The following is a 25,953-nucleotide window of genomic DNA, read 5'->3' as shown; positions in this document are numbered from 1 at the left end:
ATTATTATTATTATTATTATTATTATTATTATTATTAATATTAATTACATGAGTGGCTGGCCACTAGGAGTCATTGTATGTTGCTCTCCCAATGAAATCTGTGCAAAAAAATTAAACAAAAATAAACAAGTTTATACAAAAATAAATGTTATGATAATAAATAAAATGCAAACTTTCCTGGTTTGAAAACGCTTGGCTGTTTGTTCATTTATTTTTTTCTCTCTTTCGCCATCTTGAGAGACATGGGGCTCCCTCCCTCACCCACCTAAGAGAAAAGGGGGCTCCCCCCAGTCCAGGACAGGCTTGAGACACAGAGACTGAACTGCTCCCTCCCTCCTCCCTCCCTCACCCCCCTAAGAGAAAGGGGGCTCCCTCCAGTCCAGGACAGGCTTGAGGCACGGAGACTGAACTGCTCCCTCCCTCCCTCCCTCACCCCCCTAAGAGAAAGGGGGCTCCCTCCAGTCCAGGACAGGCTTGAGACATAGAGACTGAACTGCTCCCTCCCTCCCTCACCCCCCTAAGAGAAAGGGGGCTCCCTCTAGTCCAGGACAGGCTTGAGACACAGAGACTGAACTGCTCCCTCCCTCCCTCACCCCCCTAAGAGAAAGGGGGCTCCCCCCAGTCCAGGGCAGGCTTGAGACACAGAGACTGAACTGCTCCCTCCCTCCCTCACCCCCCTAAGAGAAAGGGGGCTCCCTCCAGTCCAGGGCAGGCTTGAGGCACGGAGACTGAACTGCTCCCTCCCTCCCTCACCCCCCTAAAAGAAAGGGGGCTCCCCCCAGTCCAGGGCAGGCTTGAGACACAGAGACTGAACTGCTCCCTCCCTCCCTCACCCCCCTAAGAGAAAGGGGGCTCCCCCCAGTCCAGGGCAGGCTTGAGACACAGAGACTGAACTGCTCCCTCCCTCCCTCACCCCCCTAAGAGAAAGGGGGCTCCCCCCAGTCCAGGGCAGGCTTGAGACACAGAGACTGAACTGCTCCCTCCCTCCCTCACCCCCCTAAGAGAAAGGGGGCTCCCCCCAGTCCAGGGCAGGCTTGAGACACTAATTTCATGGATTTCAACAAAACAATGAAAACAAATAATGAATTACAGGGGACTTAAATTCCATTCTCCAAACTGAAAACACCATTTAATTTATTTTACAGTACTAATCCAGTGTTATTTAATTAATTAAAACATTAGAGAATTATTCTTCATTTACAAATAGAAAAAGAAAACCAAAAACCTTTCTGAACAACTTTAACAACTGTACTGTCCAAACACTGACTGCGGAGTTCCTCAAAACACAGAAATTGCAAGTATTTTGAGGTTTGAGGAGCTCAGTGGTTAGATAAAGAAAGCGCTGGGCTGCAGTGTGGAAGGCAGTGGGTTTGAGGAGCTCAGTGGTTAGATAGAGAAAGCGCTGGGCTGCAGTGTGGAAGGCAGTGGGTTTGAGGAGCTCAGTGGTTAGATAAAGAAAGCGCTGGGCTGCAGTGTGGAAGGCAGTGGGTTTGAGGAGCTCAGTGGTTAGATAAAGAAAGCGCTGGGCTGCAGTGTGGAAGGCAGTGGGTTTGAGGAGCTCAGTGGTTAGATAAAGAAAGCGCTGGGCTGCAGTGTGGAAGGCAGTGGGTTTGAGGAGCTCAGTGGTTAGATAAAGAAAGCGCTGGGCTGCAGTGTGGAAGGCAGTGGGTTTGAGGAGCTCAGTGGTTTGATAAAGAAAGCGCTGGGCTGCAGTGTGGAAGGCAGTGGGTTTGAGGAGCTCAGTGGTTAGATAAAGAAAGCGCTGGGCTGCAGTGTGGAAGGCAGTGGGTTTGAGGAGCTCAGTGGTTAGATAAAGAAAGCGCTGGGCTGCAGTGTGGAAGGCAGTGGGTTTGAGGAGCTCAGTTTGAGAAAGCGCTGGGCTGCAGTGTGGAAGGCAGTGGGTTTGAGGAGCTCAGTGGTTAGAGAAGGAAAGCGCTGGGCTGCAGTGTGGACAAGCCATAAATAAAACACACACTTCTGTTTACATCTCGTTCTGTACATTTTGACGTTTAACACAAATTACAACCAACATTCTAAAAGCAATCAAACAGACCTTCATTCGGGCCACTGCTGCCACCTAGTGTCCAGAGTTTAACATTGTAGCTTAATTAACACTGGACCATCGATCACAAGCAGAATCACTGCCCTCTAGCGGGCATTTGCGGACGCGCAAGTCTGTGTGAATAGGGAACAGTGAAAGAATAGCTGCAGCTTTAATCTGATAAAAGGGGCTCTGTTTAATTTATCTGCTTAAAACCGACAGTAGAAGCTGCATAAAATTATTTATAACAGCGCTGTCCAATCAGCCAATCCCAGGCCTGGAGGGCTGTCCAGTCAGCCAATCACAGGCCTGGAGGGCTGTCCAATCAGCCAATCACAGTCCTGGAGGGCTGTCCAATCATTTTAAAAGCAATTTTTCGTCCAGGGTTTGGGACACCCCTGGTTTTAAAGGGGTGCGGACTGCCTTGCAGGATGAGTTTACAGTCAGTTGTGCATTCTGCATCAGTCATGATTTTCAATTATTATTATTCTATAGAAAACAAGTTATATTGAGGTAGAGTCTTTGTCTTGCACAGAATTTAACTTTGAAGAAAAAAAAAAAACACATTGCAGCCACACCTGGGGGGGCAGGGTGGGGGTTTTAGGAGCGTTTTTGAGGCTCTGCGAGTCTTGAGTCCAGGGTTCAAATCCAGCGGATTGAGTTTCTAGGTTCGCGTTGTTGTAATCAAAGAGAGACAAAAGCAAACCAAAAAACGAATAGTAAAAACATTTTGAACAAATCTGTTTAAATTTCTCTCTCTTTAACCGAGAGCCTTTTACAGGAGTCGGGCTGTCTGCGATTCTCGCGCGGAAAAATCGGACGGCAATCTCGTTTCAGGGAAAACAAAATCAGAATGAGACGCCCCCCCCCCGTGCCTGTCCCCCGTCACACGACCAGCGGGGTCACGCTGCAGCGGTCGCACCTCTCCTCGCCCTGCACCAGCAGCTCGCAGGTGGCTGCTCTCACGAACATCAAGGGCTCGTCCTCGGCTCCGGGCAGGTTGTTGGGGTACCCGACGCACACCCTGTACCCCTCGAGGTCGGCGAGCAGGCCGATGACGTCCCCGACAGCGCGCAGCCGCTCCGGGTGTCGCTCGTACACGGGGTGCGAGAGCAGCAGGGCCTGCCCCTGCACCGTGATCTGGTAGTAGAACCCGTGCTCGATCTGGACCACGGTGTCAGACATGGTGGAGAGCTTGGAGCACTGGAGCAGCTGGATCCGAGGGCCGTCCAGCGCCAGGCCCACCCAGTGTGCCGGGAGGGGGACCTGTCTGATCCGGTCCAGGAAGAGGAGGAGTTCATGGGGTTGGGGTTGGGGTTGGGGTTGGGTTTGGGGTGGGTCAGCCTCGCTAGAGGCAAGGCTGTAGATCCCAGTGATCTGGGAAGAGAGAAGGGAAACATCTGGATTGGTATAGCAGAAAATGCAAGAGAAACTCTAAAGGAAACTTAATAAATTCAACGGCAAACTGGAAGTCTCTCTCAACGTCTTCAACACAAACACTAAAAGAAACTGAATAAATTTAGCGACAAGACATTTTGACCGCAACAATATGAGAGATTTCTTTCAGTATTTCTGAATCTGCCGCCAAGGACTGTTGCAATTCCTGCTGCTGCATCTCTCTCTCTCTCTCTCTCTCTCTCTCTCTCTCTCTCTCTCTCTCTCTCTCTCTCTCTCTCCCCTCTCTCCCCCCCCCCTCTCTCTCACCACTGGCGTGACCTCCAGCACGTCATCGTCGACCTGCACGATCTTCACCCCCTCGTCCTCTTCCTCGTCCAGGTCGATGGTCTCGATCGGCTCCCGCTCTCCCTGCTGCAACTGCTCCTCCCTGCAGAAAGGGGGCGCTGTGGCCTTGCTGTATAACACCTGGGGCACCACGGGGGCTGGCTTCTCAAAGAGGACAGGGGCACCCGTCCTGTCGTACAGAACCTGGACTTCCTGGAAGACAAAGACCCCCCCCCTGCACTCAATGGGACTGTATGTTTGACCTTTTTTTGGGGGGTTGGCAATTAGACTCACGTTGCAGAGCGGTTTGATCCATTCCTGGTTTCACTACGAGTTTAATAAGACGACACGCGCTGGGGCTGATCAAGCTGCTAGTAAAACCTGGAGTGGGTGACACTGCTGTGCAAGAGGAGCCTGATTCCCTTCCCTGTGTTAACATACTGTGGATTTGAACTTAACCTCAGGGAGAGGAAAACAAAAACGGTTCTGCAACACACCGCATTTGCCTCAGGACTCTTATTTTTGACGCAGGTCTATAATTGGTATTTGTTTTTTTTGTCTGCGCTTAAAAAGGGCGAGGTGCAGTTTACTCTGGGTGGAGCCGGTTGCCCTGGCAACTGGTGGCGACATCACTTTGGCAAACGTTACTTCAGATAAAAAAAAACAAAACAAATCGAGGACTCATTTTGGGAGCCTCGAGCGAATCTCCGAATTCCGCGCCTGGAAACTTGGGTGAGGATCTTGAATTCTTTCTTGCATTAATAAACAGGATTATTTATTTATTTATTTATTTTTTAAACTCGATTTAAGTGTCGTCTCGCTGCTCTGAAATGAAGGCTTGAATTAAGCCTCTTTCAAGACTATGGGCAGCGGGCTTGCCAGACCTCACCTTCAGCAAGATTACATTGCTGTAACCCTTTCTGCATCCCAGCAGTATCACTTGCACTTGCTGTAAACTACACTGCATCGACACACTCTCACATTGTGACCCTGTAACTCCTTCTGCCTGTCGCCCTTTGAATAAATCTGCCAACAGACTGGCACACACACACAAGTAGATCATTCAAGTGAGACGGTTTTGCGAGTGACCCCGTGTTTAACTCTGGTCTGGTTTACTCACAGTGGAGGGGTAGCATTCGCTCAGCTGGGCGCCGGGTCCTGAGAACTCGTTCACTTTCATGATTTCGATGTTTCCGTAATCTGTCTTCAAGCAGCCCTGAGGAGAGGAGGAGAAGACATCAAACATCTCGCTGGGTTAGAAACTCACACTAGCCCTGCTGCTGCTGCTGCACCCAGTCCTGGGGTTCAGAGCTCCCCTCAATGAAGTCTAGTATTATTAATATTGCAATGATCAGGAGCCAGGAGTTTGAGCAGGGTTACAAACTCACACTAGCCCTGCTGCTGCTGCTGCACCCAGTCCTGGGGTTCAGAGCTCCCCTCAGTGAAGTCTAGTATTATTAATATTGCAATGATCAGGAGGCAGGAGTTTGAGCTGGGTTAGAAACTCACACTAGCCCTGCTGCTGCTGCTGCACCCAGTCCTGGGGTTCAGAGCTCCCCTCAATGAAGTCTAGTATTATTAATATTGCAATGATCAGGAGCCAGGAGTTTGAGCAGGGTTAGAAACTCACACTAGCCCTGCTGCTGCTGCTGCACCCAGTCCTGGGGTTCAGAGCTCCCCTCAATGAAGTCTAGTATTATTAATATTGCAATGATCAGGAGGCAGGAGTTTGAGCAGGGTTAGAAACTCACACTAGCTCCCCTGCTGCAATGATCAGGAGCCTGCTGCTGTTAGAAACTCCCAGTCCTGGGGTTCAGAGCTCCCCTCAATGAAGTCTAGTATTATTAATATTGCAATGATCAGGAGCCAGGAGTTTGAGCAGGGTTAGAAACTCACACTAGCCCTGCTGCTGCTGCTGCACCCAGTCCTGGGGTTCAGAGCTCCCCTCAATGAAGTCTAGTATTATTATTATTATTATTATTTTTATTATTATTATTATTAGGCAGTGCCTTCTCCTCCCTCGACTCACCTGTATCCTGATGGGGTAGCTGTTGTCCAGTTGCTCTGCTTTGTGGTTGAGGTAACCGGGGTATTGGGGCAACTGAGGTGTGGGGTCCCCCTGGAGAGAAGAGGAGAGAAAGGGGGCACAGGTTAGAGACTCTGCGGGCTCCAGGACCGGGGTCAAGTCCTGTTTCCCCTCCCGATTTCCACTTTGAAAAAGGGAATGAAAACACCGGAAATCACCCCAGCCCTGCTTACAAACGCTGAAGCTTCCTGGACGGGAGTCTGGGGGGAGGAGGGGGTCCCTTCCCCCCCTGGGGGTACCTGTCTGTCTATCTGAATGTCTTCTCCCACGCCACCTTCCTCCAGCGCCTCTTCATACTGACAGGAAAGAGACACTCAATTAATAGCTGGGTGGAAAACGTAGCAAAATTTCAACGGACTGTAATGATTTACTTTCCATCACAGTAATAGATATATAATATATACATTTTTTTTTTTAAATGGTACCTGGTATGCGTTTTTATTTTAATTTTTTATTTTTTTTAAACCCCAGAAAACAAGAGTGCCTGATTCTGAACACGGGGGCTGTTATAAAGCTCTGGAAATCCGGCTGCTGAGATTGGTCGATCTTATTCGAAAACGTTGACGTTACCTGCAGCTCGTACTCCTCCTCCTCCTCCTCGTTGGTGAATTCGAACGCCTCCCAGGAGGGCCAGGTGGGGTGCGGGGTCTTTCGGGGGCGCCCCGCCTTGCTCCTGCGCAGTTTGGGGGTCCTGGGGGACTGGGGGCGTGGCCTGCCGGGCCCGAGCCAGCCGATGTCCTCCATGTGCTTCGTCTGACCCCGCTGGAAGGGAAGGAGGTGCCTCTACCAAAAAACACAAACTTTTATTAATTACAGGCTATGCGGTCTAGGGGTTAGAGAAAGGGGGCTGGATACCACGAGGTTCAAATCCCAGCTCAGCCACTGACTGTACTGTATTGTACTGAACGATGTTATATTGTATCGGACTGTGCTGTATTGTATTGGACAGTGCTGTATTCACCATGGCCTCCACTTGGCACTGCCGGAGGCGACACTTCTGCCTCTTCTTGTTCCGGCCCCCGAATTTGGGCTTGTCCTGGCAGAAGTCACAGGTGCGGCAGTCTGTGGTGCGCAGGCAGGCCTGGCACTGCCCACACGACCGCCGGCTTCGCTTCTTGGGTCCGTCCTGGTCCTGCAGGGAAACACACACGCCATGTCAAAGAGTCCCGCCCCAGCGCGAGGAGAACCCCAGCTGTGAACACTACTCACTAAAAAATAAATACACAACGAAAGAAAGAAACATCACTGCGAACGTGTTCACGGCTTCCCTGCGGAAACGCTTGCTGTTGAATTTATTAAGCTTCTACTGAAGGCAGTGATAAAATGCATTTTATTAGCGCCACTAGAAGTCTGAATACTAAAAAGAAACTTCTTAAAGCAGAAGACTTTTAAATATCTAACAAGAGTCTTTTCAGAACACTTTGGACTGAGTTTTCAGAGCCTCTCCCATTATATATCTCTCTCACAGACACATAAAATCTCTATACACACACACGCACGCACGCACACACGCACACACACAGACTCACGTCATTGTCGTCCTCATTATCCACGTAGAAGTAGGAGAAGTCTTCTGGTTCGTGGTATTGTGGGACGGGAAACTGGAAAAGAACAATTTCAGTGACACTGTGTTCAATTACAATTACAGGAAACCGTACCATACAATGTTACTTGACTGGGGGGGGCCCATACATGGAATGTTACTTACCCCCCCGGGGGGGTACCATACAATGAATGAACTGACCCCCCATGGTATGAAACCGTACCTTACAATGAATGGGGACCCCCCCCGAAACCGTACCATACAATAATGAACTGACCCCCCCCCCCCCGAAACCGTACCATACATGGAATGAACTGCCCCCCCCGGGGGGGGGCTTTGGCATGGTAATGTTACTTACCCCCCCCCCCCCCGGGGGGGGGCCATACATGGTATGAACTGCCCCCCCCTGGGGAACCTTTTGGCATACCAATGTTGACTTACTTGACTGGGGGGGGGGGGGCATACCATGGTAACATGAATGAACTGACCCCCCCCCCCCCCTTTGGCATACCATGTTACTTAACTGACCCTGGGGGGGGCTTACCATGGTATGATTACTTACTTGACTGGGGGGGGGGCTTTTGAACTGTAACCATACTTACTTGACGTGGGGGCAACCCCCCCCCCCATGTACCAACAATGAATGAACTGCCCCCCCCCCCCCCCCCCCCGCAAACCGTACCATGTTACTTACTTGACTGACCCCCCCCCCCTTTGGAAAAACCATGGTACCCATACAATGAATGAACTGCCCCCCCCCCCCCCCCCCCCCGAACCCCCCCCCCACCCCCCCCCCCCCCCCCCCCCCCCCCCCCCCCCGAAACCGTACCATACAATGACTGAACTGACCGTGGGGGGGGGGGGGCTTTTGACCATGGTATGTTACTTACTTGACGGGGCCCCCCCCTCCCCGGGCCAGTCCGAGGGGATGGGGGGGGGAGCCCAAACATTACTAAGCACGCTCACCTCTCTTATCATTCCCGCACTCAAACAGCTGTACTGTTCCTTCTTCTCTTTCTGAAATTAGACACAAAATGATTCCTTTTCGGTCGATCGATAATAGCAGTACGCAGAATTAGAAGCAGAACTTCATACAACGACGACAAGATAAAAAAAATAAAAAAAACACAAAAATCAGGGAATCAGACTCCCGCTGCACAGCAGTGTGATCCAGTCCTGCTTTCACTAGGAGTTTAATAATCAGACTCCCGCTGCACAGCAGTGTGATCCAGTCCTGCTTTCACTAGGAGTTTAATAATCAGACTCCCGCTGCACAGCAGTGTGATCCAGTCCTGCTTTCACTAGGAGTTTAATAATCAGACTCCCGCTGCACAGCAGTGTGATCCAGTCCTGCTTTCACTAGGAGTTTAATAATCAGACTCCCGCTGCACAGCAGTGTGATCCAGTCCTGCTTTCACTAGGAGTTTAATAATCAGACTCCCGCTGCACAGCAGTGTGATCCAGTCCTGCTTTCACTAGGAGTTTAATAATCAGACTCCCGCTGCACAGCGGTGTGATCCAGTCCTGCTTTCACTAGGAGTTTAATAATCAGACTCCCGCTGCACAGCAGTGTGATCCAGTCCTGCTTTCACTAGGAGTTTAATAATCAGACTCCCGCTGCACAGCAGTGTGATCCAGTCCTGCTTTCACTAGGAGTTTAATAATCAGACTCCCGCTGCACAGCAGTGTGATCCAGTCCTGCTTTCACTAGGAGTTTAATAATCAGACTCCCGCTGCACAGCAGTGTGATCCAGTCCTGCTTTCACTAGGAGTTTAATAATCAGACTCCCGCTGCACAGCGGTGTGATCCAGTCCTGCTTTCACTAGGAGTTTAATAATCAGACACACCTGAGCTTGTTAGCGAGACACACTGGGGGCTGATCAAGCTGCTAGTGAAACCTGGAGTGGGTGACGCAGCGTTACTTTGCAAAAGGAGCCCGTGCTGCCATGTTCTCCTCGCGCGGTCGGCGAGCGAAGGGGATGCCTCTCACCTTGCTGAACGGCACGATGTAGTCGTTATCCTCCCAGTGCTCTGGGTTGCTCTCCTCCAGCTTCACCTTCTGCATGCTCTGAAAGCAGACACGGCCAGTCTCCAATCACTGTGCTGTGCTTTTATTTTAGGGAGGGGACAGCAGCTTCTCATGATATTTTATATTTTATATGCACGTTTTAATTGATAAAAATGCCATCTGTTAATTACAATGTCAGCCAGAGTGACGGTTTTAGCTAATTAGAAAGCTGGAGGATGAATGGAGGAGAACGATTGCAAATAAGAGAGAATGCAAAAAACAACAGCGTGGCAGATCAACACAAATACAAAATAAAAAAAAAAAAAAAAACCTTACCCTTATCTTGTTCATTCTCGCCAAATAATCAGACTGCAGTTTCTTCTTTAGTTTCTGGAAAGGAAAAAAAAAACATTTAAATGACAATCAGAACAAATAATAACACAAATATATTTCAGGGCAAAATCCCTTCTTCAAAAAAAAATATTCACAAAGATTTCAGTGTAGGAAGGGGCTTGCTACCAGGAGATTCCCAGTTCAATCCCAGCTCAGCCACTGACTCGCTGTGTGTGTGTGTGTGCGTGTGTGTGTGTGTGTGTGTGTGTGTGTGTGTGTGTGTGTGTGTGAGACCCCGAGCGAGTCACTTCACCTCCTTGTGCTCCGTCCTTCGGACAAGACGTCAAACAAAACGCGGTCCTACTGGAAGAGACTCTGCAGCAGCAGCTGTTGAAGATGCAGAGTTCACCCCCCATAGTCTCTGCGAGTCGCTCTGGATAAAAGCGTCCACAAAATGAAAAATTAATAATAATAATAATAATACTCACTGTGGATTTAATCTGCTTCCCACGCTTCTGTCCTTTCAGTGTCTTCTTCTAAAAATGATTAATAGCAATAATGAAGTAATACAATCATCTATTACACGTCACTCTACAGCAGCCCGGTTTATTAAAACACAACTTGATCTCAAATATCATAAGCAACGTCGTCTTCGTGTTTAACAACGCATTGTGCGTGCATGCTCATCATGCATGAAATACTTGCAAAACAGCTGAAATATAACAAGTAGTAAATGTCATATTTATTAACATTCACTTTAGTTTTGTTTTTCTTTGTACATGGCATCTGGTTCCTTTGACTCTGTCATGCGTTTGCTTGATAGTCTTCCACATATAATCTATATAAAGACTAGAAGAGATGTTTCCATGCGTATGAGGTCTTCATGCATGGAAGGGTTTGATATAACTCACTGTGATCCTAACTTGTTGCCTCCTAGTTCATATTGTATTCTAGTCGTTATTTGCGCTTCTCTGTCTCACAGTGCTGTGCAATGGGAGTCGGTCTCACAGTGCTGTGCAATGGGAGTCTGTCTCACAGTGCTGTGCAATGGGAGTCTGTCTCACAGTGCTGTGCAATGGGAGTCTGTCTCACAGTGCTGTGCAATGGGAGTCTGTCTCACAGTGCTGTGCAATGGGAGTCTGTCTCACAGTGCTGTGCAATGGGAGAGTCTGTCTCACAGTGCTGTGCAATGGGAGAGTCTGTCTCACAGTGCTGTGCAATGGGAGTCTGTCTCACAGTGCTGTGCAATGGAGAGTCTGTCTCACAGTGCTGTGCAATGAGAGTCTGTCTCACAGTGCTGTGCAATGGGAGTCTGTCTCACAGTGCTGTGCAATGGGAGAGTCTGTCTCACAGTGCTGTGCAATGGGAGAGTCTGTCTCACAGTGCTGTGCAATGGGAGTCTGTCTCACAGTGCTGTGCAATGGGAGTCTGTCTCACAGTGCTGTGCAATGGGAGTCTGTCTCACAGTGCTGTGCAATGGGAGTCTGTCTCACAGTGCTGTGCAGTGGGAGTCTGGTCTGTCTCACAGTGCTGTGCAAGTGGGAGTCCGGTCTGTCTCACAGTGCTGTGCACAGTGGGAGTCCGGTCTGTCTCACAGTGTCTGTGCACAGTGGGGGTCCGGTCTGTCTCACAGTGCTGTGCAAGTGGGGGTCTGGTCTCTCACAGTGGGGGTCCGGTCTGTCTCACAGTGCTGTGCAATGGGACAGTGTCTCACAGGTCTGTGCACAGTGGTCTGTCTCACAGTGCTGTGCAGTGGGAGTCTGGTCTGTCTCACAGTCGGGGTCTGGTCTCTCACAGTGGGGGTCCGGTCTGTCTCACAGTGGGGGTCTGGTCTCTCACAGTGGGGGTCCGGTCTGTCTCACAGTGGGGGTCTGGTCTGTCTCACAGTGGGGGTCTGGTCTGTCTCACAGTGGGGGTCTGGTCTGTCTCACAGTGGGGGTCTGGTCTGTCTCACAGTGGGGGTCCGGTCTGTCTCACAGTGGGGGTCTGGCTGGTCCAGTACCTTTCGGACGGGCCGGAGACACTTCCTTCTCCGACACCGGACCGGTCTGGCCGAGTCTGGGTTCAGGAGCCCATTCCGACAGCTGGCACACATTCCACAGTCCACAGTGACGTGACACGCCACGCACTGGCCGCAGGGCAGCCACTGCAGAGAGGGCAGAGAAAAGCCCGGGTGAGAGCGGCACACTGCCCCCTACAACGGGGGGGGGGGGTTTGGGGTGCGATCGCTCCTGCAGGATAGCCATTCCACTCCAGGTGGTGAAAAACTTAGATGAAGAACTACAGAGGAGGCCAAAGGGTTTGCAATAAATGTTAGAGGTGTAATTAAAAAAAAAAAAAAAAAAAAATATTATATATATATATATATATATATGAACATAATTTAGATATTTAATTTAACGTTGTGTAATCAAAGAAACGATGAAACCATGATCAATAAAACGAAAAAGTCTACTGGAAGCTAAAACTGTAGTACGGTACTTCGAAAAATATTCGTATGATTTGTACGCTCGAATAATCTTGCATCTCTGCTCCTCAGAGAAGTATTTCTCTCTCTCTTGACATTAAAAAGCCGTTGCCACTAATGAAACACGGTTCTCGAATACGCAGCTTTTGAAAAGAAACAAAACTCCCCCCCCCCCCCCCCCCCCAGCTGAAAGAACTCTCGGTTTGCCGGCCTCGCTTCCAGAGCACTTCCTCTGCTCCCCCGAAAGCTCACATTGTCCCCGCCCCCTTCGACGGCGTCTATCCCGTCATTAACCAATCAGCTGCTGCTTTCCCCTATTGACTGACATGCCTTCAGCCAGTAACCTGACCCAGAAGAGGTGGGGTTTGGGGGTCCGGTGGGTAAAGAAAGGGGTCTTCATACCAGGAGGTTCAAATCCCAGCCACTGACTCGTTGTGTGAGACCCTGAGTGAGTCACTGAACCTCCTTGTGCTCCGTCCTTCAGACGAGACGTCAAACAAACGAGGTCCTATTGGAAGAGACTCTGCAGCAGCAGCAGTTGTTGACGATGCAGAGTTCACCCTCCTAGTCTCTGCGAGTCGTTACAAGCGTCTGCTGAATGACCAATTTATAATAATAATAATAATAATAATAATACACAACCAAAGCTGTGACGCTTACCTTTCTGAAGACGATATTTCGAGAGGTTTCTGGCTTTATAGCAGCTGTACCAGAGGGGTGGGGGGGGGGTGGGGGGAAGGAGACAAAGATTACAAGAAATAAAATGAATTCAATTAAATAATCTATGTTTTCACCCCCTGCAAAAATAATCACCCTGTAAAAAATTCAATCAATCATTTTAACCACACAGCTCCTAGTGAAAGCAGGACTGGATCACACCGCTGTGCAGCGGGAGTCTGATTATTAAACTCCTAGTGAAAGCAGGACTGGATCACACTGCTGTGGAGGGGAGTCTTATTATTAAACTCCTAGTGAAAGCAGGACTGGATCACACCGCTGTGCAGCGGGAGTCTGATTATTAAACTCCTAGTGAAAGCAGGACTGGATCACACTGCTGTGCAGCGGGAGTCTGATTATTAAACTCCTAGTGAAAGCAGGACTGGATCACACCGCTGTGCAGCGGGAGTCTGATTATTAAACTCCTAGTGAAAGCAGGACTGGATCACACCGCTGTGCAGCGGGAGTCTCATTATTAAACTCCTAGTGAAAGCAGGACTGGATCACACTGCTGTGCAGCGGGAGTCTGATTATTAAACTCCTAGTGAAAGCAGGACTGGATCACACTGCTGTGCAGCGGGAGTCTGATTATTAAACTCCTAGTGAAAGCAGGACTGGATCACACCGCTGTGCAGCGGGAGTCTGATTATTAAACTCCTAGTGAAAGCAGGACTGGATCACACTGCTGTGGAGCGGGAGTCTGATTATTAAACTCCTAGTGAAAGCAGGACTGGATCACACCGCTGTGCAGCGGGAGTCTGATTATTAAACTCCTAGTGAAAGCAGGACTGGATCACACCGCTGTGCAGCGGGAGTCTCATTATTAAACTCCTAGTGAAAGCAGCACAGCCACACCCCCCTCCTCGTTTCTGAATGGGATTTTAAAGAAAGCGCTTACGTTTGCAGTTGGAACACAGCTGCCCAGTTATTCCGAATTCCATTCTGGAAAGAGGTTTCCCACAATTCTCACAGCCCCTGTGAGGGGGGGGGCGGGGAAGACAAAGACAATCAGTAATGGGAGGGTGTCCAGAAATCTGGGCTTTAGTACCAATTTGAGATTTGATTCGAACGTCATAGGAAAAAAAATAAATAAAATAAAAGTCTGGTCCCTTTCCCTATGCTTTACCAGTCCTCTCTGTGCTTTACAATGCTTCCCTGTGCTTTACCAGACATCTCTGTGTTTACAATGCTTCCCTGTGCTTTACCAGACCTCTCTGTGTTTACAATGCTTCCCTATGCTTTACCAGACCTCTCTGTGCTTTACAATGCTTCCCTATGCTTTACCAGACCTCTCTGTGCTTTACAATGCTTCCCTATGCTTTACCAGACCTCTCTGTGCTTTACAATGCTTCCCTATGCTTTACCAGACCTCTCTGTGCTTTACAATGCTTCCCTATGCTTTACCAGACCTCTCTGTGCTTTACAATGCTTCCCTATGCTTTACCAGACCTCTCTGTGCTTTACAATGCTTCCACTGTGCTGTGCTTTTACAATGGGACACTTTCATTAGCCACACTTACAAGACGACGGGCTCCGTGGGTATGAAAGGCAGGGTGTGCAGCTCGTTCGTTACAGCTCGGGACCAGGAGGAAGGATCGGGGTGCAAGGAGGAGGCGGAGGAGGTGGAGGAAGAGGGGCGGGGGGAGATATTCGGCGGGGTGGTAAACTTGACCGGGGAGGCCTTGGGGAGAGAGAAGCGCTGAGGCGAGGGTTTGGTTTGGGGGGTCTTGACGGGAGTGCAGATCCTGTCCGAGGCAAGCGCGCTGTCGGGGGTGAAGACGCGGTCGGGGGTCCGCACGGAGTCGGGGGTGGAGACTAGATCGTCCCTTTCCATCAAAAGTTGTTCCTTCTTCTTCCTCCCTCTTCCTGCCTTCTAGAAGAGAAACGAGACCGGACCGTCTAATCACCATGACAACACAAAACCGCTCTGCAGTTCAGCTGCAATTACCATTTGAAAATGACACTTCCACTAATAAACAACATAAATACGACCCACATCAACTCTGCTGATTCTTATTAACTCAGGTGAGAGGTGGGGCGTCAGAGAAAAAACCAAACTCTCACTGTATTTATTTTAAAGTGCTTAAAATAAAAAAATAAGTTTATAATTTAGACTGGGAATTTTCACAGGGAACTACTAACAGCAGAGGCTTTTACCCAAAGCGACTCGCAGAGACTAGGAGGGTGAACTCTGCATCATCAACAACTGCTGCTGCTGCAGAGTCTCTTCCAATAGGACCTCGTGTGTTTGACGTCTCGTCTGAAGGACGCAGCACAAGGAGGTGAAGAGACTCGCTCGGGGTCTCGCACGCACACACAGCGAGTCAGTGGCTGAGGAACCTCGTGGTATCACATTCACAAGTACTGCTACTACTCTTTTCATTTACATCCTTAAATATCGGGGTAACCGGACCGGTCTTACCCTTTTCGGGGTTCCCCCGGGCACCACAAAGCACCCAGATTTGTAGTCAAACTCAGTGAGGTCCATCTGCCCTCCGATGTGTTTCACCATCTCAATCCTGCTGCGCATCCGACTGCCGTCCGGGCTGGAGAGGCAGAGGAAGAGCAGGGAGCACCAATCAAAACACACAGCCACAAACCCCCCGCCTACTGCTGAAGCACTAGAGCCCAAACGCTGGTCTGCTTGACTAGCCACACCCCTCCTCCCTTGACTGCAAACAAGATTAGCCTCGCCCCATACCTCATATAGTAAGTGTCTGTCTTCCCCATAGAAGCTCCGGACCTCCTGAACACCTCTTTCCTTTTCCACCCGGATCCCAGTATGGGCCAGTCCTCCCAGTCGTCCTCCACCAGTGCTTTCTTCCGACGGGTTCCTCCGAAAGAGCTGGGAGAGGGGAGAGACGTCACACAGACAACCTGTAAGAAAGCCACGTCAAAACAGACCGGAAACGCGCGCGGCAAAGCTATCTGAAAGCTAACTGACGCCCCGTCGGGAAACGCCCGCGAAAGCTTGCCCTGTTTTCCCCTCACTTGTTTCGCCGCTGCCTCTTGCTGTCTCCCGCGAAGTTTGTCTCGCTCCACGCCACGCTGCTCCCCCTCTCGCTCTCCCCGCCGTTGCTCTCGTTCTCCCCTGGCAGGACGTCCGCCGCGCCGTTCACCTCGCGGCTTCCAGCCGCTAAATCCTCTTGCGCCGGCGGGCCGTCCTCCTTCCCGTCAGCTCGGACCAGCTCAATCTCCCACTCCTCGCTCCCTGCCAGCTCCCCTGTTGGATCGGTCTCCCCCACTCCTATTGGTCCAGGCTGCTCTGCTGCTGACGCGATTGGCCCAGCCTCCTCCCCTCCCTCGACCAGCCCATTCCCCGAGGGGTGTTCCGGCTGGTCTTCACTCATTTCAGCAGCCAGGGTCCGTGCTGACCTTTGCGAAACTCATGCACGCTTCAGAAGAGAGTCGATTATTCTCCCTCCGGAACGACTTCCAAGGCTCTGCTCTCCGATTCTGTATTTCAAAAGGGTTCCGAACGGCAAATTCCTGATTTTGAGGTGGTCTGGATTCTACAGTTCTGTCATTTAGATTTTAGGTTCCTGTGTCAATCAGAATCTAACGACCCGGGTTTCGTTTATTTTTTTTTGGGGGGGGGGGCGGTGCGGGGAATTCCGTTCTGTTCCCTCCCAGTCAGACGGTCGTTATAAATCAGGCTGTCGGGTAGATTTTCCACCTGTTTAAAAAACCAACAAAAAAAACCAACATAATTATAAATAAAGAGAGAGAGAGGGAGACACTTGTCATTGAATTCATGAAGTATTTCGACGGTAGCCTTTTCTTTTGTGAGGTCGTTTTGTAGTTTCTTTGATTACATGATGTAAATAAAAATATCTAAATTATGTTCATATATCCACCTAATTATGATTCAATCCTAAAATGCTCTGTGACCCTTGGCCCGAGCTGTCTGTGTTCAATCTCTAAGACCTAGGATAGGTGTGCCAGCGTGAAAAGGGGCTTTAGTAAAATGTTTTAGATCCCTTCATTTGTGCTTAACTGTCACCTGCCCTTTACTATTTGTCTGGCAAAACGGCATCCTAGTTCATATTGGATTCTAGCAGTGTTATTATTATACACGGCATCCTAGTTCATATTGGATTCTAGCAGTGTTATTATTATACACGGCATCCTAGTTCATATTGTATTCTAGCAGTGTTATTATTATACACGGCATCCTAGTTCATATTGTATTCTAGCAGTGTTATTATTATACACGGCATCCTAGTTCATATTGGATTCTAGCAGTGTTATTATTATACACGGCATCCTAGTTCATATTGTATTCTAGCAGTGTTATTATTATACACGGCATCCTAGTTCATATTGGATTCTAGCAGTGTTATTATTATACACGGCATCCTAGTTCATATTGGATTCTAGCAGTGTTATTATTATACACGGCATCCTAGTTCATATTGTATTCTAGCAGTGTTATTATTATACACGGCATCCTAGTTCATATTGGATTCTAGCAGTGTTATTATTATACACGGCATCCTAGTTCATATTGTATTCTAGCAGTGTTATTATTATACACGGCATCCTAGTTCATATTGGATTCTAGCAGTGTTATTATTATACACGGCATCCTAGTTCATATTGTATTCTAGCAGTGTTATTATTATACACGGCATCCTAGTTCATATTGTATTCTAGCAGTGTTATTATTATACACGGCATCCTAGTTCATATTGTATTCTAGCAGTGTTATTATTATACACGGCATCCTAGTTCATATTGGATTCTAGCAGTGTTATTATTATACACGGCATCCTAGTTCATATTGTATTCTAGCAGTGTTATTATTATACACGGCATCCTAGTTCATATTGTATTCTAGCAGTGTTATTATTATACACGGCATCCTAGTTCATATTGTATTCTAGCAGTGTTATTATTATACACGGCATCCTAGTTCATATTGGATTCTAGCAGTGTTATTATTATACACGGCATCCTAGTTCATATTGGATTCTAGCAGTGTTATTATTATACACGGCATCCTAGTTCATATTGGATTCTAGCAGTGTTATTATTATACACGGCATCCTAGTTCATATTGGATTCTAGCAGTGTTATTATTATACACGGCATCCTAGTTCATATTGGCTAGCAGTGTTTCTAGCAGTGTTATTATTATACACGGCATCCTAGTTCATATTGGATTCTAGCAGTGTTATTATTATACACGGCATCCTAGTTCATATTGGATTCTAGCAGTGTTATTATTATACACGGCATCCTAGTTCATATTGTATTCTAGCAGTGTTATTATTATACACGGCATCCTAGTTCATATTGTATTCTAGCAGTGTTATTATTATACACGGCATCCTAGTTCATATTGTATTCTAGCAGTGTTATTATTATACACGGCATCCTAGTTCATATTGGATTCTAGCAGTGTTATTATTATACACGGCATCCTAGTTCATATTGTATTCTAGCAGTGTTATTATTATACACGGCATCCTAGTTCATATTGGATTCTAGCAGTGTTATTATTATACACGGCATCCTAGTTCATATATTGTACACGGCATTCTAGCAGTGTTATTATTATACACGGCATCCTAGTTCATATTGGATTCTAGCAGTGTTATTATTATACACGGCATCCTAGTTCATATTGGATTCTAGCAGTGTTATTATTATACACGGCATCCTAGTTCATATTGGATTCTAGCAGTGTTATTATTATACACGGCATCCTAGTTCATATTGTATTCTAGCAGTGTTATTATTATACACGGCATCCTAGTTCATATTGGATTCTAGCAGTGTTATTATTATACACGGCATCCTAGTTCATATTGGATTCTAGCAGTGTTATTATTATACACGGCATCCTAGTTCATATTGTATTCTAGCAGTGTTATTATTATACACGGCATCCTAGTTCATATTGGATTCTAGCAGTGTTATTATTATACACGGCATCCTAGTTCATATTGGATTCTAGCAGTGTTATTATTATACACGGCATCCTAGTTCATATTGGATTCTAGCAGTGTTATTATTATACACGGCATCCTAGTTCATATTGGATTCTAGCAGTGTTATTATTATACACGGCATCCTAGTTCATATTGTATTCTAGCAGTGTTATTATTATACACGGCATCCTAGTTCATATTGTATTCTAGCAGTGTTATTATTATACACGGCATCCTAGTTCATATTGGATTCTAGCAGTGTTATTATTATACACGGCATCCTAGTTCATATTGGATTCTAGCAGTGTTATTATTATACACGGCATCCTAGTTCATATTGTATTCTAGCAGTGTTATTATTATACACGGCATCCTAGTTCATATTGTATTCTAGCAGCGTTATTATTATACACGGCATCCTAGTTCATATTGTATTCTAGCAGTGTTATTATTATACACAGCATCCTAGTTCATATTGGATTCTAGCAGTGTTATTATTATACACGGCATCCTAGTTCATATTGGATTCTAGCAGTGTTATTATTATACACGGCATCCTAGTTCATATTGTATTCTAGCAGTGTTATTATTATACACGGCATCCTAGTTCATATTGTATTCTAGCAGTGTTATTATTATACACGGCATCCTAGTTCATATTGTATTCTAGCAGTGTTATTATTATACACGGCATCCTAGTTCATATTGGATTCTAGCAGTGTTATTATTATACACGGCATCCTAGTTCATATTGGATTCTAGCAGTGTTATTATTATACACGGCATCCTAGTTCATATTATTCTAGCAGTGTTATTATTATACACGGCATCCTAGTTCATATTGGATTCTATTGTATTCTAGCAGTGTTATTATTATACACGGCATCCTAGTTCATATTGTATTCTAGCAGTGTTATTATTATACACGGCATCCTAGTTCATATTGGATTCTAGCAGTGTTATTATTATACACGGCATCCTAGTTCATATTGGATTCTAGCAGTGTTATTATTATACACGGCATCCTAGTTCATATTGGATTCTAGCAGTGTTATTATTATACACGGCATCCTAGTTCATATTCTAGCAGTGTTATTATTATACACGGCATCCTAGTTCATATTGTATTCTAGCAGTGTTATTATTATACACGGCATCCTAGTTCATATTGGATTCTAGCAGTGTTATTATTATACACGGCATCCTAGTTCATATTGGATTCTAGCAGTGTTATTATTATACACAGCATCCTAGTTCATATTGTATTCTAGCAGTGTTATTATTATACACGGCATCCTAGTTCATATTGGATTCTAGCAGTGTTATTATTATACACGGCATCCTAGTTCATATTGGATTCTAGCAGTGTTATTATTATACACGGCATCCTAGTTCATATTGTATTCTAGCAGTGTTATTATTATACACGGCATCCTAGTTCATATTGGATTCTAGCAGTGTTATTATCTGCGCTTGCTGTAAACAACACTGTATTTAAATACGAAGCTTGCATTGTAACCCTGTCCTTGCTGCCCTGTAACACCTGCGTGAGTCGCCTGGGATAAAGACATATTTCCAAATAAATGCATGAAATCTGAAGTATTAAAATCTCCCCTGTCCCGTTCAAGCGGGGGTGGAGAATGCTTTTCAATAAACAGCTGCCGAGCCAGACATCGATTACAGTAGATGGTCAAGACTGGAAATGATTGTGTTACTATTATAGTTACTCATAATGTAGTGCAGGAAAGTGTACTGAAATCGAACTATCAAAAGTAAACAGTAATAAAAAATAAAATAAAATAAAATAAACGTTATTTTATGTATGGAGACGTTTGTTACAGTTCTAATCTAACATTACTGTCCGTCTCTCGCGGCACAACAACAACAACAACAACAATAATAATAAAACAATAATAATAATAATAATAATAATAATAATATTATAGCATACAAAATAGAATCGTATTGGTTTCGCATATTCATTATATTCTATATGATAAAGGTTATATAGTTATCTGCAGCAGCCCTCTAGCCGACGTCACACTCGGCGTTTAAATCTGAAGTATTTCCCTTTTTTGTTTTTCTATAAAGGGAAAAAACGAGATCGCTAGCGTCGTAATTCTGTACTCAGTGTCGGTTCGAGGAGTATAAAAAAATAAAATAAAATAAAAAAAAAATAAAATTAAAAAAAAAAACAAAAAAACCCCAAAAAAATTATAAAAGCGGAAACCGCCGCCTTGTCGTTGAAGCGCGTATAACAGAGACGGGTTTCCCGTATCACGTGGGTGGCAGAATGCTCCCCCCCCCCGAGGGTCCCCCCCCCAGTCCTCTCCCCCCCCCCCTAGGGGCCGAAAGGTACAGGACGATCGCCGAGTCCTAGATTTAGAAAAAAAAAAAAAAAAAAAAAACGCAGCTGCGCGTTCTAAAAGCTGCCTTTATTCAACAGGAACGCGCAAATGGCTGTCGCGCGCTGCTGTATTCAGCACTCATTTCGCGAAGACCGTTACGAGCCTCCTCGTAAGAAGAGGCTGTTGCGCGTGCTGCGCAATACTCTCCCCATTTCGCGAAGACGCAGCAGGAGCCTCCATTCGCCTTATTTGCGCCGCTGTTTTGTGTTAACAGTAACGCCCGTGCAGCTCTGGTTGTTGTTTCATGCCGACTATTAGTAATAATATTAATAATAATAATAATAATAATAATAGTGATAGATTTACGTGTTTCAGAAGTGCTGCGCTCCGCCACGATCGCAGCGGCTAATGAACTATGCGCAGTTTGTCCTTCCTCTCTTTCCCGCCCTAAAAAAACAACAGCAAAAAAAAAAAAAACAACTAGATCGGTCCCCCCCCCCCCCACGAAAACACGTTACGAGTTTTTGTTTTGTTTTGAAGTCCCCTGTTTAACAACCGCGATCTCTCAAGATTATAATCAAAATAAGGGCTTCTGCGTTTTTACGCACGCCGCTGGATTCGCGTTTAATTTCCCTCCTCCCCGCCCCCCTATTAATTCCGATCGGACCGATCGCAAATAAAAAATAATAATAATTGTTACAGCGATTCAAAGCGGTTTTTTTTTGTTTTTTTTTGGTTGTTGTTTTTTAAAATTTTCAAAAAAGTTTCAGCGCGTGTGGCGCACGACAAAAAAAAACCCTCAAAACAACATTAACTAATTCTAAGACACGTGGGCTATTTGGATCCTAGAACTATAATAACTAATTAACATTTTAATAACCCAGATACGACCAAGTGAAGTATGCATGTTCACTTTCATTTGTATTTTGTTCCTCCGATGGCTAATTTTCTACCGATTCAGGCGTCCGCATCCGAGCTCGCCTCGGCGCCTGCAGAGGTACCTGCACCCCCCCCCCCCCTAGGGGGGAAAGCCCTTTCGGGTCAACGCGAACGCTCCCTTGGAGTCCTCAGGAAGATCACGGCTCACTCCCACTGAGGGTGCGACTCGCCAGTAAGCGGACCCTCTGTAAATACACTCCTTATCGGAGGTGGTAAGCAAAGGGTTTTCAAATCAAAAAATGTTGTGCAATTTTAACAAACCAAACCCCCCCCCCCCACCCCCATCGGGAGAGCCTCGATACAGTGTCAAGACCCCCCCCCCCCCCTCCACAGGTGACAAAGATCCAATAGGTTCTAAGTCATCTTGCCTAATCCGTGAGAGACGCTATTTTCTGGTCAATACTGATCCTAAGAATGCCATGGTACATATGAATAAATGTGCCTTGGTCTATGCTTTGGTGTCTTTTCCAGATACGAAACCGTTTCAAAAAATAAATTGCAAAAGTTTTTTTTTTTTAATTATTAGCTGGGTAATTAATTAACACGGAGCCCTTGATTCTTGGAACCGGGTTTCAGGAGTCTGTAGGTTTCAGGAGTCTGTAGGTTTCAGGACGCTGCGCGGCACGCCTTGGGGGGTTTGATACAGCAAACCCCAAACTAGGTCTCCTGGAACCGGCTTTCAAGCTCCTGGAAAAGTATCTTCACCTGAAGAAGACACCTTTGAGGTCTTGAAAGCTCACGATTAATCTGGTTTAGTTCATCCAACAAAAGGGACCACATCTCCTTCCACTGGACTCTCAGCTTTAGGTAAAACTGAACTCAGAAGTAAGGAGTCCTTAAAATCAGTTGATAAACCATCACTGTGTGCACAGCACAGAAACCAGGACCAGAGGAACACTGTTGGAATTGAAGTGGAGATAGACTTAGGACTGAGGGAAGGAGACGCTTCTTCACACACAGAGAGTGGTGAGGGGATGGAATGGGTTACCTAGTCATGTTGCTGAAGGAGACTCTTCTTCACACAGAGAGTGGTGAGGGGATGGAATGGGTTACCTAGTCATGTTGCTGAAGGAGACTCTTCTTCACACAGAGAGTGGTGAGGGGATGGAATGGGTTACCTAGTCATGTTGTTGAAGGAGACTCTTCTTCACACAGAGAGTGGTGAGGGGATGGAATGGGTTACCTAGTCATGTTGTTGAAGGAGACTCTTCTTCACACAGAGTGGTGAGGGGATGGAATGGGTTACCTAGTCATGTTGTTGAAGGAGACTCTTCTTCACACAGAGAGTGGTGAGGGGATGGAATGGGTTACCTAGTCATGTTGTTGAAGGAGACTCTTCTTCACACAGAGAGTGGTGAGGGGATGGAATGGGTTACCTAGTCATGTTGTTGAAGGAGACTCTTCTTCACACAGAGAGTGGTGAGGGGATGGAATGGGTTACCTAGTCATGTTGCTGAAGGAGACTCTTCTTCACACAGAGTGGTGAGGGGATGGAATGGGTTACCTAGTCATGTTGCTGAAGGAGACTCTTCTTCACACAGAGAGTGGTGAGGGGATGGAATGGGTTACCTAGTCATGTTGCTGAAGGAGACTCTTCTTCACACAAAGAGTGGTGAGGGGATGGAATGGGTTACCTAGTCATGTTGTTGAAGGAGACTCTTCTTCACACAGAGAGTGGTGAGGGGATGGAATGGGTTACCTAGTCATGTTGCTGAAGGAGACTCTTCTTCACACAGAGAGTGGTGAGGGGATGGAATGGGTTACCTAGTCATGTTGCTGAAGGAGACTCTTCTTCACACAGAGAGTGGTGAGGGGATGGAATGGGTTACCTAGTCATGTTGTTGAAGGAGACTCTTCTTCACACAGAGAGTGGTGAGGGGATGGAATGGGTTACATAGTCATGTTGCTGAATCACTGGGATCCTTTCAGACCAGACTTGAGAAAGTTCTGAGATCAATCAGCTGTCAGAACTGGACGAGCTCAGACGGGCTGAATGGACTCCTCTCATTTTTTCAAATTTTTTTTAAAAAAATGTTTCGACATTTTGAGATCTAATATGAAATACAGTACACCCTCGCTCGAACGAACCTGCTTTATAACGATAACAAATGGAACACCAGCAACAATTCTGATTTCAAATTTTTTTTCAGGGTTGGATACGCGAGTGCTGACTGTCAGCAAACACAAAATCTGATACAGAACACAAATAAATTAACAAAACTACAGAAGGGGCGATTTTCAGCTGACAGTTTAAATAACTCGAATTATTCCCGCCACACAGTTCAATTAAAAGTTACACCTTTTAAGTGAAAATTTATTTGAAAAAGTGTTTTGTTTATTTTTGAATATCCTTTTAACCATGAATTTTAAAAACTCATTGTTTTTTTTGTTTGTTTGTTTGTTTTTTTTTAAATTAAGATTTAAAAGCCAGCTCATATATATATGAGCTATGATCGGATATTCATTGAGAAGGAGTCTCCCCACGGAACTGGAAATAGCGGTGATGCGTTATTAACTGTGGAAATATCTCCCGAATTATTTCGTTTACGTTGAAAAGAAAATAGCCAATACAAAATTACATTGGAATATATACTAATAATGTATCAAAAAAACATTGCAAAATATACTATAGTTGCATATTATATATATAGTTTTGTTTGTTTTGAATGATAATACTGCACAGATAGCGCGGAAGCCAATGCCCCCATTCTATAAATAGGCACGCTTTGTAATTGAGTGAGGCAGCTGTTAACTGTGTGACAAATATCAATACAGCGATCGGAAAACCGGTCTAGCTGCTAAGCCAGCGGCTCCCCCTCTCCCTGCCCCGCGGTGCACGCTTGTGGAAAGCGTCGCTGGCATTACCGCACTGCGCTTTGCAATGCGCTGCGTGTTAAATACCCAACACGAAGCTCTACTTGCAACCTTCCACCCTGCGCTGCCGCTCTCGTCCAAAACCAAGCAATGCATTGTGAGTGAATGCGCATTAACGCAGCCGGCCAGGCAGCGCGTCAACCCCGTCCCGTCCCGTCCCCTGCCTCCCCCTTTCCCCAAACCACATGACTCGCTCGCCTTTGTGCGATCCATTAAAATTCAGAGCACGTCTTTTCAACCACTCAGCCTCGTTTCTCCCTACCCGTTTAAACAAACTAAGGTTTGGGAGGGATTTAAAACAACTAATGCTATTTTTTTTTTCCTTTCCCTCTGGCGTTAATTTACTTACCCCCGCTCGTCGGCAGACCCCCGATCCGTATCCACAGCAACCCTTCGCAAAACGATAAGGCGCACTGGGGCTGAGGCGAGGACGCGCACACCGCGATAATATCATTAACTCCCCAACCCCCTTCCTCTAATCTTCAGTTTTACCCAGTGGATCACAGTGGGCATGTGTAACACGGACAGACGTCGTTCAGAGAAGAGCAGCAAGGACAACCTCATCGTCAGTGGGAAGGACCAAAATAATAACAAACAAACATTCAAAGTTTAGCCTCGTTATAACTATTCCGAAAAAAAATACTCCTACGACTTTTATATATATATAAAAAAAACAGAAAATTGAAGTAAAATAATAATTACAGAATAATTGATCGTTTTTTTTGTGGTTGTTTAGTTTTGTTATTTATACACACACACACACACACACACACAACACAAATCCTGGAAAGCAGATGCAAGATTTATTACAGTCATGCACGTTTTATGAATCGACTCGAGGTTACTGTGCGTAAAACGAATCCGCAAACACGAAAGATTCTTGAGACAGGCGAGGGGGACCTGTGACGTCACTCGTGGGGGGGGGGGGTCCCTTCTGT

At 46.3% G+C, this 25,953-nt stretch overlaps 1 protein-coding gene across 5 annotated transcripts; it reads right to left on the bottom strand.

Moving 5' to 3' along the window:
* Positions 1–1,902: 1,902 nt before the first annotated feature.
* Positions 1,903–25,548, bottom strand: LOC121305537. Of its 5 annotated transcripts, none has more exons than XM_041237192.1 (20): positions 25,365–25,548; positions 15,910–16,594; positions 15,620–15,763; positions 15,341–15,464; positions 14,439–14,788; positions 13,817–13,893; positions 12,862–12,905; positions 11,737–11,880; positions 10,223–10,270; positions 9,738–9,791; positions 9,384–9,461; positions 8,359–8,409; positions 7,379–7,450; positions 6,811–6,981; positions 6,420–6,632; positions 6,089–6,145; positions 5,793–5,882; positions 4,884–4,979; positions 3,746–3,976; positions 1,903–3,418 (listed from the first exon to the last, which is right to left on the bottom strand). In XM_041237192.1, exons 2-20 carry the CDS (start codon positions 16,266–16,268, stop codon positions 2,927–2,929), a joined length of 2,895 nt encoding a protein of 964 aa, XP_041093126.1. In that variant the 5' UTR covers positions 16,269–16,594; positions 25,365–25,548; the 3' UTR covers positions 1,903–2,926. The 5 variants fall into 5 exon arrangements, with proteins under 5 accessions (XP_041093126.1, XP_041093123.1, XP_041093124.1 ...); XM_041237189.1 differs by having other exon boundaries at positions 14,439–14,791; positions 25,365–25,547; XM_041237190.1 differs by lacking the exon at positions 25,365–25,548 and adding an exon at positions 20,897–20,936 and having other exon boundaries at positions 14,439–14,791.
* Positions 25,549–25,953: the final 405 nt, after the last annotated feature.

The sequence above is a fragment of the Polyodon spathula genome, chromosome 43 (assembly GCF_017654505.1).
Source record: "Polyodon spathula isolate WHYD16114869_AA chromosome 43, ASM1765450v1, whole genome shotgun sequence".
Classification (NCBI taxonomy): Eukaryota; Metazoa; Chordata; class Actinopteri; order Acipenseriformes; family Polyodontidae; genus Polyodon; species Polyodon spathula.
This window is presented reverse-complemented; position numbering and strand designations above follow the sequence as displayed.